At 34.3% G+C, this 13,851-nt stretch overlaps 1 protein-coding gene across 1 annotated transcript in view; it reads left to right on the top strand.

Annotated features, from left to right (window-relative positions):
- Window positions 1-9,824: 9,824 nt before the first annotated feature.
- The window catches only part of LOC136987494 (mucin-6-like), a 294,367-nt gene continuing 290,340 nt past the window's right edge, over window positions 9,825-13,851 (top strand). The window contains exon 1 of the mRNA XM_067285227.1: window positions 9,825-9,991. Coding sequence (XP_067141328.1) covers window positions 9,924-9,991 — 68 coding nt within the window. The 5' untranslated portion in view covers window positions 9,825-9,923. The remainder of the gene's footprint in view (window positions 9,992-13,851) is intronic.

Genomic DNA, 13,851 nt, shown 5'->3' with positions numbered 1-13,851 from the left:
ATACGAGACTGGATCTTAAATTTACAACTTATAATTTTGTCCTCATTTTCTTCACTATTGGCTATCTCGGTGTCATAATCAGTTCGGTTAGTAATGAGACCCTCAATCTCCCCGTTTAAGGTTCTCAATGACCCTTCCTTTCGACTAAACTGATCCAGTATTTCTAGAAAAGTTTCTGTCTCTCTATCGTCGCTTTCAACTAGATATCGACTTTACTAATTAATCTCGTCACACTAGCTCTTATCGAAGCGCGTTTTTTCCTTAATTTCTCGAGCTGATCTATTTTAAACTGTCTACTACGTGTAACGGACAGATAAATTCCTCCTACCTTGGATAGGCGACTTAATGAAGTTTGAACTCAATCTTATTTGCTTGCGAAATTGTCTCTTTTCTTCTCATCCGCCTCGACGGACAAGATTTTTTTCGATCTTTAATGGACTGTATAAATATGAAAGAAAACACTTGCGGTTTGATAAAAGTTTAATGCGGTTTGCGGGTCGTTACGCAAGAACAAGAAGAAAAAAACATGGCTGACGCACTTGGCCGTTACAAAAAAATCTCGTCTCCAAACATTTTTAAATTATCGTTTTTTCTCACAAAAAATACGGTGGCGCTCGAGGCGGCAACAATTACATTTAATATAAAAGAAAAAATGAATGTATAGAAACATAGGACATGGTTTGTAGAATGCAACATATAAGTTTTAAAAACAGCGCTTTTTGTTTTCTCTATTAAATGTAAAATATTTGTGGAGTGCCAATAATTTCTTTGCCGACTGTATATTCTGTTGGACTACATATATAACATTTCAGCTCGGCTTACCATTGAATTATAAAAATTACGATTTGGATTGACGATTTCCATAATTGATTATTTAATCAACTGGTTTTGAAAATTAAAACGCCAGTTTAAAAAAAAAATTAAGCAACTATCTTCATTCGGATTAAAGGACGTAACTCAAAATATTTATTAGTTAAGCTTTATTTTATTAGAATAATTTTTAAGTGTAGATTACTCTTCTTTTACACTTTATACACTTATTTATTGATGTACAGTAAATTACTCGAGAATATTTGAATGGGCGAATAATAATATATATTCATTGCCTGGCAGAAGTGAAAGCAGTTGTCACTCAGAATTTTGAGACTTTCTTTCTCTTCAAAAGTATTGTTTAAATTTAATTAACTTATTTATATATTTATAAAAAATATTCTCATTGATTACGAAAAAAATTAATTTACTTTACTTTCTGATTGTTTATCAGAAAATATTCTTCTGTATCCCACGTGCAGGACAGATGATCACATTGTTTTCTAATTTACATATACAGTAAGACACCGATTAACGCTGCCTCGCTTAAAGCTGATTCGATATAACGCGATCTGCTCGAAACCCAAAAAGCTCAAAATTTACGCTGATTTTAATTATCGCGGCATTTCGTCGATTCGTACATAATACAATTATTTACCAACACGAACCGATCAGCGAGAGGTGGCAAAAAGGTGTACTTTCTTTAAATCTGTTTGTTTGGCGCAATTTTGAAAAAACATAACATCGTGGATGCCGTAGGAAATATCTGCTTGGCTTGTCAAAAATGAACTGATAAATGAACGAACGAAATGTGGAAGAAGTTATAGCCGAAGGTATCCAGAATTCTCAACGAGAAGAGCCTATCGCTGCATCGTCCGGTCTATCAAATTGTCAACGTAATCGATACTACGGGACTAGGAGATGTACACGAGCGGGATATAGAGGACTTACCGCAGGTTTCTGGTGAGGGCCTTACTAACGACGACCTTCGAGAACTAGCAGAACAAGGAATTCGTGTGAAACTGGAAAATAGAGATTCCGAAAACGAAGAACCCGAAAACTTTCTCTACAGATTTCCTTAGGAAAAGTTTGGTAACGATAACCGAAATAGTCGATCAAATTGTAGCGAATGATCCAGATTTTGAAAGGAGTGCAAAAGTAAGACGAGGCGTTTTCGATGCGCTCTTAAGAATTTCGGAAGAGCCAGGACCTTCGTCACATATAATGTACTTTACATTTCTGCGTGCATACGTTAATGTGTTATTTAACATATATTGTTACGCAAATTAATATAAAAATAACCGAAAATTAAAGTAAAATTTGTTTACTTTTGGTCGCGTGTTCCCCTATTCCTATTTACTCCGTGTTAAAACGACCTCGTTTAACGCTGTTTCGCTCAGCGCTTTGTCGTCTAGGAACACATCCCCCGCGTTAAGCGGGGTCTTACCGTATTTGCCTAAATTCATACAATGCTAAGATTTAATACATGCTAGTTTTATAAAATAAACATTGAAATAACGAGAATTATAAAATACAGCATATACAAAATAAATCTGAATGATGCATTTGAATCTCGTTTGTTATATATTAGATGGAAAATATGGTGATCGATCAACAAATGATCCCCTCGATTTCTGTACTTTTTGACTAGGAGACCTCGAACCGTCGTTAAATGTAAAAAATGTTGGAAATTTTCTCTGTACGTATAATTCTTAGAGATTAAAACGGATTTTAAAAAATGCCATCTAGTCCAACAACATGGCTTCGGCTTTCTAAAATAATTTTTGTAAACTATATTTGTTTTTAATGACGATTGGTATGTACGGTACGAGTATACGACGGAACATCTTGCACAGACGCGCTGTATATTAGCGTTATTAACACTCAAAATTGACAGGTAACATCGCTTAATAACCACGGAAATGTTACCTTATAATTATGCATTAGCATTGCCCTAGTCCAGGGGTCACCAAACTACGGCCCGCGAGGTCAGTTTTATCCGGCTCTCCGCCTCACTGTGCCGCAAATGAGCTAAAATATCATAGGTTGTAGATGAACTTACTACGTATAAAAAAATAAAATAAGTGTAAGTAAAAATGCCAAAATTGGACAAATCTAATTTTTGCATTTAACAGTAATATAATTTTTAGAAAAATCAGTGAAATAAAAATTCGGCGACTTTTAGCCACTTCAGACATCAAAGCGCTTTGCGAAGTGCCTGCAATGAAGTTCCTAAGGAAAGCGATTACCAGCGTGCTGCGGAGATCGTATTTGCGTATTGGTAAATAACGGAACGAGGTATTCTGTGTTTTTTATTCTTTCTTTAAAAATGAATTTTTAATACGCGATAAAAGTCATTCATCAAATAAGACAATTCTGTTTGCGTTGCATAATACTCGTATAATATAAACTATTCTAAAATAAATTTAGAAGAGCTTTGTGATCTATAATTTAAATACTGCGTAAATTTTTTTACGTTCGTACAATATTACGCGCTGCGTCTGTTAAACAAACGTAAAACGTCACACGGTAAAAACGCCGTCGATGGCATAAAATGCCGTTTCGACCCGACACGTGACTCGAATACGTTTTCTCAACCCGTATGTACAGCACCTATAGTACAGTTGTCGTCACTAAACCAAAAAACACTAACGCCAATAGAATCCGTCACTCTGACGGTAGAAATTCATTCGGTGAATGTATTACTTTTATTTTAACGTACACTTTTCATTTTACATACAAATTTCTCGTTCTTAATTAATAATTTTTTTGGCTGCAATTTAAAAAAATTGTAGACCTATAAATTCCACTGACGTTTGTCCGCACGTCTGTTCGCCTGTCTTTCCTTAATCTCGAGAACCCTAAGATATAGCCGAAAAATGCAAGCAAATATGGAAACCTTAGTGGCAGGAGGCCACGCTTAATTATACTCGAACTTCCGATGTAAACCGGGAGTCACGTATTTTAATGCCTATATTCTTCCCTAAAAAGAGCTAGAGAGACGACCGGCAAGACTGTATTGTTAAAGGAAAAGTATGATGTACAAGGGCAAGTCAATACTAATTTGAGGCGGAGAGCATATATTTTAAATTAAATAAATTACAACTATGATTAAAAATTGTGGCCCGGCATTGTGACCACGTTGCAATAAATAACACTTCCAAACAATGAAAACGTTTCGTGCTCAAAATTTACGCATTCTCACGTATTTCCATTTGCTGAATTCAAAAATCGCCATAAAAATGACCGATTAGCTCTTGTTTTGCAGATACAGTGACATGCCATTTTTTAGGGTCTACATTTGTGTTTTGGGGGAAATTTATTTTTTGCGAATTACCACATCTCTCAACTGATATAACATGACGTTCTCCACGTGCTTGTAGGTTATAAACATAATAAATGTAGCTATAACTCTCAGTTTAATATTGCTTCTGTTTTTATTTTTTCAGAATTCCTGGTTTTGGAGTGCTTTTGAAGTGTAATACCGATTATATCAAAATACCACAAAAATGTGTAAATTTAGCGAACAATTTTTGTTACATTTCTGGTGAAATAACATTATCGTCACAGAAACGCAATTTCACGCCTCTCGTGAAGACTGCTTATCATCATTATTTCGATACGAACCTTTTCCCGGTCAGGGTACCGATCTATCGTTACCCTGTTAACAATCGATTTTTATAAAATTTATCGACAACAGATGTCGGCACTCGACGGCATCGTCTTGTTTATCGTCTGTTTCACATATTTTTGTCCAGGTGGTGTTTTGTCGACTTAAAAAATTTTAATTATCGGTTTTTTTTCTTAATTTATCATTTTTTGATAACTTTTTATTTCATTTTTAGCATATTCATGCAATAATATTACTTTAATAAGTTCAAAAATGCTATAATAGGTTTATTCAGCTATAATATGTTAATGCTTTATAAATATTCAAGTTATGACCTTCAGTTCTAGTATTTTATATATATTTTTAATTTTTAATTTTTTTTTAAAAATCTAAAATATCAGCAAATGTTACATTTATTGCTACTGGTAATCATATGTTTATTTAAAAAGTATATAATCTTGTTTGATATGAAATGAATAAAGTATATTAGTTTATTATATTAGTTGAAAGCAGAATAAAGTTCAGATTTCAAACAAATGTTTGATATAATGTGCGATAATTTCGCAACGAATAAACGTACACGCATAAATGTTATATCGAATTGTACAGAACAACATTCTACTTTGTTCTGGCTCAGTGCCAATAAGAATGAAGTAACCGGACAATGTTAATTTTGACAAAAAGTAACAAATTTTCGAGTTTGAATGTCAGTTATAATATATTATCTTTTTTTTTTCCTCATAAATTTTTTAACCAAACTTTATCGAAAAATGTCGTATTTAAAACTAACTATATTGATAAATATACGTGATTTTTTTATGTGAATACAATAATAATTTAATTTTTGGTGAATTTTTAAAATAATATTGCCTGATTTACCCATTTTGCCCTTGGTCGTTTTACAAAATAAGGGAGCGTGGCAAACGGCAGGAAAAGGGTGAAGGTAGGGAACCAGGATAAGTCATGGGCTCCACACGTATGTCGCAACTGTTGTTTAATTATACTACGAAAATAGTTGAAAAATAAAAACTGTGGTTTTTGCTTTGCCTATGGTTTGGCGGGAGCCTACAAACCGTAGAGATCACTGCTATTTCTGCTTGCCTCCACCTCTAAAGGCAGGATTGTCAATGAAAAAAAGGAACAGTTCAATACTCAAATATTCCATCTGCTATTCGACCTATTCCACATTCAGACAGTTTGCCAATTCCTATTTCACCCCAACATTATGTGCTCGAAATAGAAAGTGAAGAAAGTGTGGAAGAAGTAGAACTCAATAAGCCTTCCGATTTTGAGGTAAAAGATGATACACCGCACAGACTGAGTCAAGCGGAATTGAATGATCTCATTCGACACCTAGACTTGACATAGGAAAATCTAGGAGAATCTTCTTCAACGTGATATCGGGGTCTCACAGTACAAAGAACGTCAGAGGGATCTGCTTCCTTCTTATGAGAAGAAAAACAATCTGGTTGTTTGCTGCGACGTTAATGGCTTGATGAAATGTTCGAATTTGAACTATGATCCGAGTGAATGGAGGCTATTCATAGATTCTTTTAAGTTTAGTTTGAAAGCTGTATTACTTCTCAACGGCAACCGTCTTCCTTCTATTCCTGTCGGTCACGCTGTTCACATGGCGGAGACTTATGCAAACGTGACAGCCCTTGTCGATTCAATCAAATATGCTGAACACAAGTGGAAAATCTGTGGCGATGTAAAAGTCATCGCCGTACTTTTTGAAATGCAACTGGGGTACACTAAATACTGTTGCTTTTTATGTACGTGGGACGGTAGGGATAGGAAATGACAATACATTCAAGAGGACTGGCCTGCAAGAAATCTTGACTCTACCGAGAAAAATGTCGTCGCCGAGCCTCTCGAGGATCTCTCAAAAGACGTTCTTCTTTCACCTCTTCATATCAAACTGGATATAATGAAAACTTTTGTCGAAGATATGAACCAAGAAGAACGGGCATTTATGTACTCATAAGCCAAATTTCCCAGATTGAGTGATGCAAAGTTTAAGGGAGGTAATTTCGTTGGGTCACAAATTCGACAACTTGTAAAGGATCTTGCGTTTGATCGAGTTTTAGAGAGAAAAGAAAAGAAAGCAGACAACAAAAGAGCACGATAACTTTACTCAGTTGGTGACAGTACTGCTGGAAAAATAACATCACCTGGGTCCCTTAAAATTCATTTTTTCCACTCCCTCCTAGAGTTTTTCTTTCCTAGTTGCGGAGCATGCAGCGATGAACACGAAAAAAAATTCCACAGGATATTTCTGTAATGGAATAAAGATATCAAGGCCATTGGAATGAAGCAATGCTCGCGGATTACTGCCGGCCTGTATGTAGGGATGCACCCGAACTCACTTACAAGAGGCAAGCCAAAAGAAAATGATCTGATGAAATCACCACACGATTCTCTTCACATCGAACCACCTGCTAGTTAGTCTTCCATCAATTTAGAACCCTTAGACTGCAACGGCAATGAGAAAAAAGATTCAAAAGCACTGTCAATGTTGTTAGCATATGTAATTAAAATGTATAGTTTTATCTTAAGCCTTTAAAATCACATATTTCCACCTATTGTATATCACAGAAACTAGAGGTAACAAACATTTTCCTTTGTCATATTCAATTTTCTCATTCCAAATTTAGTAATTCATTCATCAAATAAAGGAATTATTCAAAATCAATTTTTTTTGTTGGCCAGTGTAATTTCTGGTATTCATGTTTACAATTCACAAAATTGCGAGTTTCCTAAATATGTTAAAATACGATAAATGAAATTAGTGAAAGTTTTTGTTTGTTTTCAGAATTTGCAATTAAAAATAAAAGTGTTAAATTAAAATTTAGAAAGAGTACGAATTTAGATTTTACAAAATGAATAAATCATAAAAAATAAATATTATTCAGTATATTAGTTATTAAGGAAAGGTAATAATTTCACACGTATCTTAAATTATGAGAAAATTGTCATTATTTACGAAGTAAACGTTTTAATTATAATTTCTTTCTCCAAACCTACCTACTTCGGTTAGTAAATGAAGTGATGCAGCCTAGGTTAAAGCATTTTTCTGATAAATTAAAACCTTGTTATTTCGTTATTCACACAGCGTACAGTACGCCTAACGTTATTACGGAGAGAAGTTTCTGGTCTGTAATTCTTCTCGCTTCCTTTCGTGTTATTTAAATGCGCATTACATTGACTTCCCAATGATATATTGAAAGTTGCAACGAAACAAAAGTTTTATACGTTTATTTCCAAAATTATAATTTTCATTTTAGTTATACACTTAACTTGGAGGCCTTGGCTTCCGCGGCGGCCTTAATGCACTATTTCTAACAAAAAATGTTTTAACTACCGCCAAGAGCCAACCCCTCCCGTAAACCTACTGGCTTGGCTGGCTTCGCTAACCCTCCACTTACTTCGGCTCCCCGGTGCCTCCCTTCCCCCTTTCTTCGCCGACGGCTTGAAAAATATCGTAACCACTTTAACTGTAGAATTTTTTACGTAGTGAGTACATTTGTACGTTTGTTTGGCTACTGATTATATTAAAAAGTAAAAAGAAAAAATGTCATTAAATGAAAATTATAAGAAAAGATAAAGATGAAAGAAATTTTAGGTGTTTTAATTAGAATTAACATATTCCGCTTAAAAGTGACTCAGAAATATTGAATTAGGCCTAGTTCGGATTTTTTTTAGAAGCGCGTAATCCCGACACAGCACACGTGCTAGTGAAAAAAAAAACACCCTTTTCGTGCGCTAATCCTGCGGTCGACAATCTTTCAGACCTTACGGAGCACTAAACTCCCAATTTCGACCGCTATCATTAATTATTTTAAAGGATACATTTATATAATAACCATCGTAAAAGTTCCATTTTAATTTATTTTACTTTATTAGTTAATATGAAATTCGCTTCTTTAGTTATAATAAATTAGCGTGAAGTTTGTCGCTGCTCGTTTGAGATAGATTTATGGATTCTCGGCTCTTTTCCAGAAAGGACGACAGTCGGACTGGCAACATTATTTATCGATTTCTCGACATTATTTATTAATAACAGTCATTTCGTGTTTAATTTCATTTCGAATTTAGCAGTCGAGCAGTTTTCGTTTCTGTCGTAATACTTCGCGTAATCTCGAGTCGATCGATGTCGAATTTCTCTACGGACCGGCAAAACTTCCTCCGGAACCATCTGTGTCTACGGAACACCGGTTGGTAACCGCCGCGCTAAACGTTAACACTTCGTCATACGGCATTAATATGTTAAAATTTTGATTATAATACATTTCGTCCGATTAAAAGCACCCATACAAACTATTATTCGATTTATTTAAAGCTTTCTTAGATAAAATGATTATTTTATTTAACAAAATCTTAACATCAACGTTATTATTTATTAAAATATAAAATTCAGAAATCAATAAAAATTGACGGCAAATATCTAATTTAGCTCTGATTTTTGACTTCCTAATCGTTTCTAAAATATACATCACATAAGTCTATGTATTTTCTATTCGAAGGGTAATTATGTGATAAATTTGAACAAGTGTAGACCCGAGCATGCAAAATAGCGACTGCCGGTAACTTCGTCATATGTCTACTTTAATTACATTCGATAATTTCTTGACATTCGATTGGTACAGTACCTGCAAGGAAAAGCTGCGGCTATCGTCTTTGTGTATTAGTAAATAAATAAGTTGGTTATCTTTATTTTTTGTGTATTCAGTGTGCCGTATTAAACGAAATGGTTGCGCGCCCGCTCTCGTCATTCTCTCAGTTATTTGGCCCGCTGCGAAAAAAGTCGTGTGACCCCTGCTCTATATAATGTTTTCGTGTTTTGTTTACTTAAGATTAGAATTTATAGAAAAAAATAGGTTTTACTAAGTTTTATATTCGAAAAATATAGATTTATAAATATGAAAAAATAAATTTAAAAGTGTTTTAAATTATATAAATCATTTTAATCGATATTTTTATGTAATTTAACGTTGGCTAAAATATATTTTGGAACAGGTGCCGGTATGTTACATCCGCTCGTGTCACTTATATTTTATGACGTAAAAATAAATTATGAGTATAAAATACAAATTAATTTTTATAATCGCCAAGTTTTATCGATTTTGTACTTTAATGATTTAAATTAATCGACTATTTACGCGTAGATTATAACCACAGCCGTCTGCTCACGATGAAAATACACTTAAACACTGGATTCGTAATTAACACACTATAAAATTAAACATTAAATCTCGTATTTTACTACTTTTAAACTGTAATAAATCAATACAGCTTGGATAGGAAAGGTTGTTTTTATTTCAAAAGCAATTAAAAATTCAACAAATTGATTTCGAAGAGTCCATAATTTATTCCGAGAGAGATATATATTCTGGTCAGTTGAGCACTCCTCAATCCGACGTCGATCGTCACTTCAATTGGTCGCACTCGGAAAAAAGAAATGAAAATTGTGTACTGAAGTCGGTGCGAAATTAGCGAAATAATGGATCGGCGGAAGCTGTTTGTGCTGATTCTCTTCCTCAGTTTATACAATCTCGCCGAATCGAAAAGGTAAACATTTCTTTTTTTGTTCTTTCTATTAACATTTATTTTGCAATGGGATACGGAGCATTAATTATTCTAAATACTCATTTGACATATTGATGATATATATTTATAAATAGTAATTCGGTGTCTACTTTAATTACATTTGGTTAAGAAACATACTTACAATATCCTAGGAGTATAAGTTTTAAAATATTAAATTAATGCAACTAATTGTGTAATTTTGAAATAAAATGTTTTCACTTAAGTGTTTTTAATGTTAGTAATACATTTCGAAGCTTGCAGAGAGTAGAATAGATTTTTTTCGGATTGAAATTTTTTATAGATGATTTTTTCCGGAAATTTCTCTGCGTGGATAAATCGCAATTGATCGCTCTCTCGATACGAAAATTGCGGCGTTAATGTCAGAGTGGATTTATCTAAACACCTCGTTTTGAAATCCCGGGGCATTTCTACGTAAAATATTAAAGTGGTCAATATATTGTATGATGATCCTGTAAATTATAACTTGACTACAGTTCGAAAAGGGGCCGGAGCCCCGATTAAGTATATAGGAACTCCCGCTTTGGGCCGAACAGTTACGTTATTTATTCAAATATTTTTTCCCTAACGGAGTTAGATAGATGACTAGCGCGACTTCGTGTTAACAGAAACACTACGCTGTACGGGAGCGAGACACCGCTAGACTTAACTAAATTGTGACGAAAAGTTGCAGCCCGGCATTGTGACCACGTGACAATAAATAATTGTTTGTTTAAAATTTTCATTTTTGACTGTAAGTTTACAATGACTATTTGATGTGGTTCGAAACTAAATCATCGGGTTTACTTTAGAACATGGGTAGTTGACGCGTTTGTATTTTACGTCATTTTGTAGCTTACAATTATGTATAAATAAAAATATTAAAAAAAGAAAATACATTACATTATTTAGATTTTACAATAGAGACGATGATACGCTATTTATTAGTAAACTTATAAAGTAATGTTAAATACGAGAATAAAAACTATAAATTACGGGTCGAATACTATATAGCAGGGGTGGCCAACTTTTGCGTACGTAAGATGTACTTTTTATCTTAAAAATGTGTCGCTGTCGACTTGTCACGGGCATAGTCTACGTGGGGAGGGGAGATGTGAAACACATACTGTGTTTATCCGCTGTATTTCGGTACGAAGTGCACTCCGGCGAGCTATAGATAGATAAGCAAAATATATCTTCAAAACTATTTTTTATTTCTTAAATCATTTATTACTACTATTACTATTACTGAGAAAGGGTGAGAGGGCTATCTGCATGTTAGCAGCAGACATAAGCCATTTAGGAAGATGAAGGAAGAGTTGGGTTAGGGGGAAAGTTAGAGGAAGAAGTAGGACTATAGGGAAATAGGATAGTATGAAAAGAGCAACCTGGGCCTCATGGGACCCCTCGGCGTCTGCAGCAGCATTTGATTACATCAAAATAAAGATACAAAGTTACAATGATACAATACCGACATAAGAAAGTGTGTTACATACTCCTCAGTGAGGATGACCGTCAACACTATGGCGGTTACATACAACAATATAAGTACAGTCCCTCTTCATTGAGGGTTGCCAGACAGTAATTATACAATAATAACAAGGTTGAGATTGACAAACAATTTAACATTTATACAATATTTACAATTATTTACAATTCGCGTTACTTCACGGCCAAATAAAGAGGTGCAGACCGACATAAAACGAAGCCTCTTTTTAACAGAGGCTGTGAGACAATAATTTTACTTTAACATTAAGAAAATGCAAACAAGCAAATTTACCGATTTACAATACAGAAAGATAAAACAGTCTCGCTTACCTACAGGGATTGGCTGACTGAGAATTTGTGAGAACATTAAAATACTAGTACTAACAGACAGGTTGACGTAAGAACATTATATACATACCCATTTACATACGGAGGCCGGCCGACAAAGATGTAATTACATAAATGTTTGGTAACCGTACATACGGAATACATTTACAATTTGTGTATAAATCGCGCGTAATACAATTAAACAGCAATACATAGCTATAGGATGTACAGTACTACCGTTATTGTTACACTTGGTAAGCAAGAAAACAGTTTAATCAGTCGCTGAGCAGGGAACTTCGAGAGAGGTCTTCTTCACTGTCACCATCGGTGTCGCTACTGCTATCTTCTCCCCAGTCTTCATCCTCCTCATCGCTGACTTCCATTTCTTGTCCTTGATCCCGTCGTGTTCGTTGTTGTTTCCTTTGAAAGTCTGGTAGTAGGGCTTTTGTTGCTTTTACGAACTTCTCAAGTCCTTTCCAAAGTTCTTTATTTTTAAATATTTTAGCTGGATCGGGCGGCCAGCTCAGTCCGTGTTGAATGCAGTCTCTGAAGAACTGGCTACGATGGTTCTCGTAGAACTTGCAGCTGTACAGGAAGTGGTTTGCGTCTCCTTTTACAGTCCCGTCACATCCACAGGTGTCGTGATTTGCTCTTTTGAAGCGGTGGAGATATGCTGCGAATTTGCCATGATTCGTCAGGCATTGCGTGGTTTTAAATCATTTATTAAGTTTTCGAGATATATGCTCATAAAGAAAATAAATTTACACACCCAACTTTTGATATTTGCAGCTACCACTTCACTCCGTACAGGCGGTACCTAAAAAAATCAATTTTTGACACTTTATCTAGATTTCTAGTAACTTAAAATATAATTTAATTTTTTTATCAATTGCAAAGTGTAAGTTGCGATACTGTTTGTTCGTAAATACGAAAAAGTTGTTATAAAAATGCACAGAATGGTTGATAATTTGATTACAAGATTTCACTTTCGCGATTTTTTCGGGCCAGGAAAATTTATCGTGGAAGAATGACATAAGATTTTTAGACTTATTTTTTGCTAATCTATCAATAACTGGCGAGAATGCACCTCGTACTCAAACACACTGTATATCTACCTAGGTAAAAACAACATAATTATTTAACGGTCCAAAAAACTCACGTCCGAGGGAATGAAAACAAGACGAGTAATAAGTAACAATAGTTATTAATTGAAATCAGCTACGAATAAAGACAACTTTAGAATTTATTTTATTGCCTTAACATTAATGGGAGGACCGAGTTTGCGTGTCTCTAACCAAGAAATGATAATTAGGTGTATATTCTGACAGAAATAATAATACTGAGTCTTCGGTATGGGAACCAGTCAAGACGGAACGTCGTGTAGTCTGGGTTAACTTTAAGTATGAAAATGCCGATTCACACGGGTACGTAGATCCGAAATAAGAATAAATATATTCGTTACATTTGGTGATACTGGGATATTTTTCTCGGTTGACGTATTTTCAAAAATCCTCTGAAAATTTTCTGGCTTGTAAGATGAAATCAATTTGTAAAATTATAATTTCATTTTCTAATGCCTTTTGCTCAATACGAAGTACGTCTGGAATTTTTTGGCAAATGTGTTCCACTCTAAAATCTTTTTAAAAGGAAAAGATATAAATTCCACAATTTCTTTTTCAAAATCTTGGAGTCTTACCCGAAATTCTTCAATTACTTTTTGGACTTTCGCCCCGTATTTGCCCATCTTATAAGTATTAATATTAATTTATGTTTTTGTAGGTTATCCGCCATATTTCGAAAATGATTCAGTTTATTTTATTCTAGATCAATTAGGAAAATAGATTTTGTTTTATACGCATCTATGCGGCTGATCATATCAATTAATGTTTTATTTTTACTTTTTACCCGGTTACAAATGTGACAAAAGTTAAGCCATCGCCAGCCATCGACCAAAATTGGCTTAGCGATCGACTTGTCGGCCACCCCTGCTCTATAGCATTTTACGTAAAATAAAATAAAATGTATTTAAA

This window comes from Centruroides vittatus, unplaced genomic scaffold (genome assembly GCF_030686945.1).
Source record: "Centruroides vittatus isolate TY-2023 unplaced genomic scaffold, ASM3068694v2 scaffold_2342, whole genome shotgun sequence".
Taxonomy (NCBI): domain Eukaryota; kingdom Metazoa; phylum Arthropoda; class Arachnida; order Scorpiones; family Buthidae; genus Centruroides; species Centruroides vittatus.
Note: the sequence above shows the minus strand (reverse complement) of the source record. Positions and strands in the feature narration are given on the sequence as shown.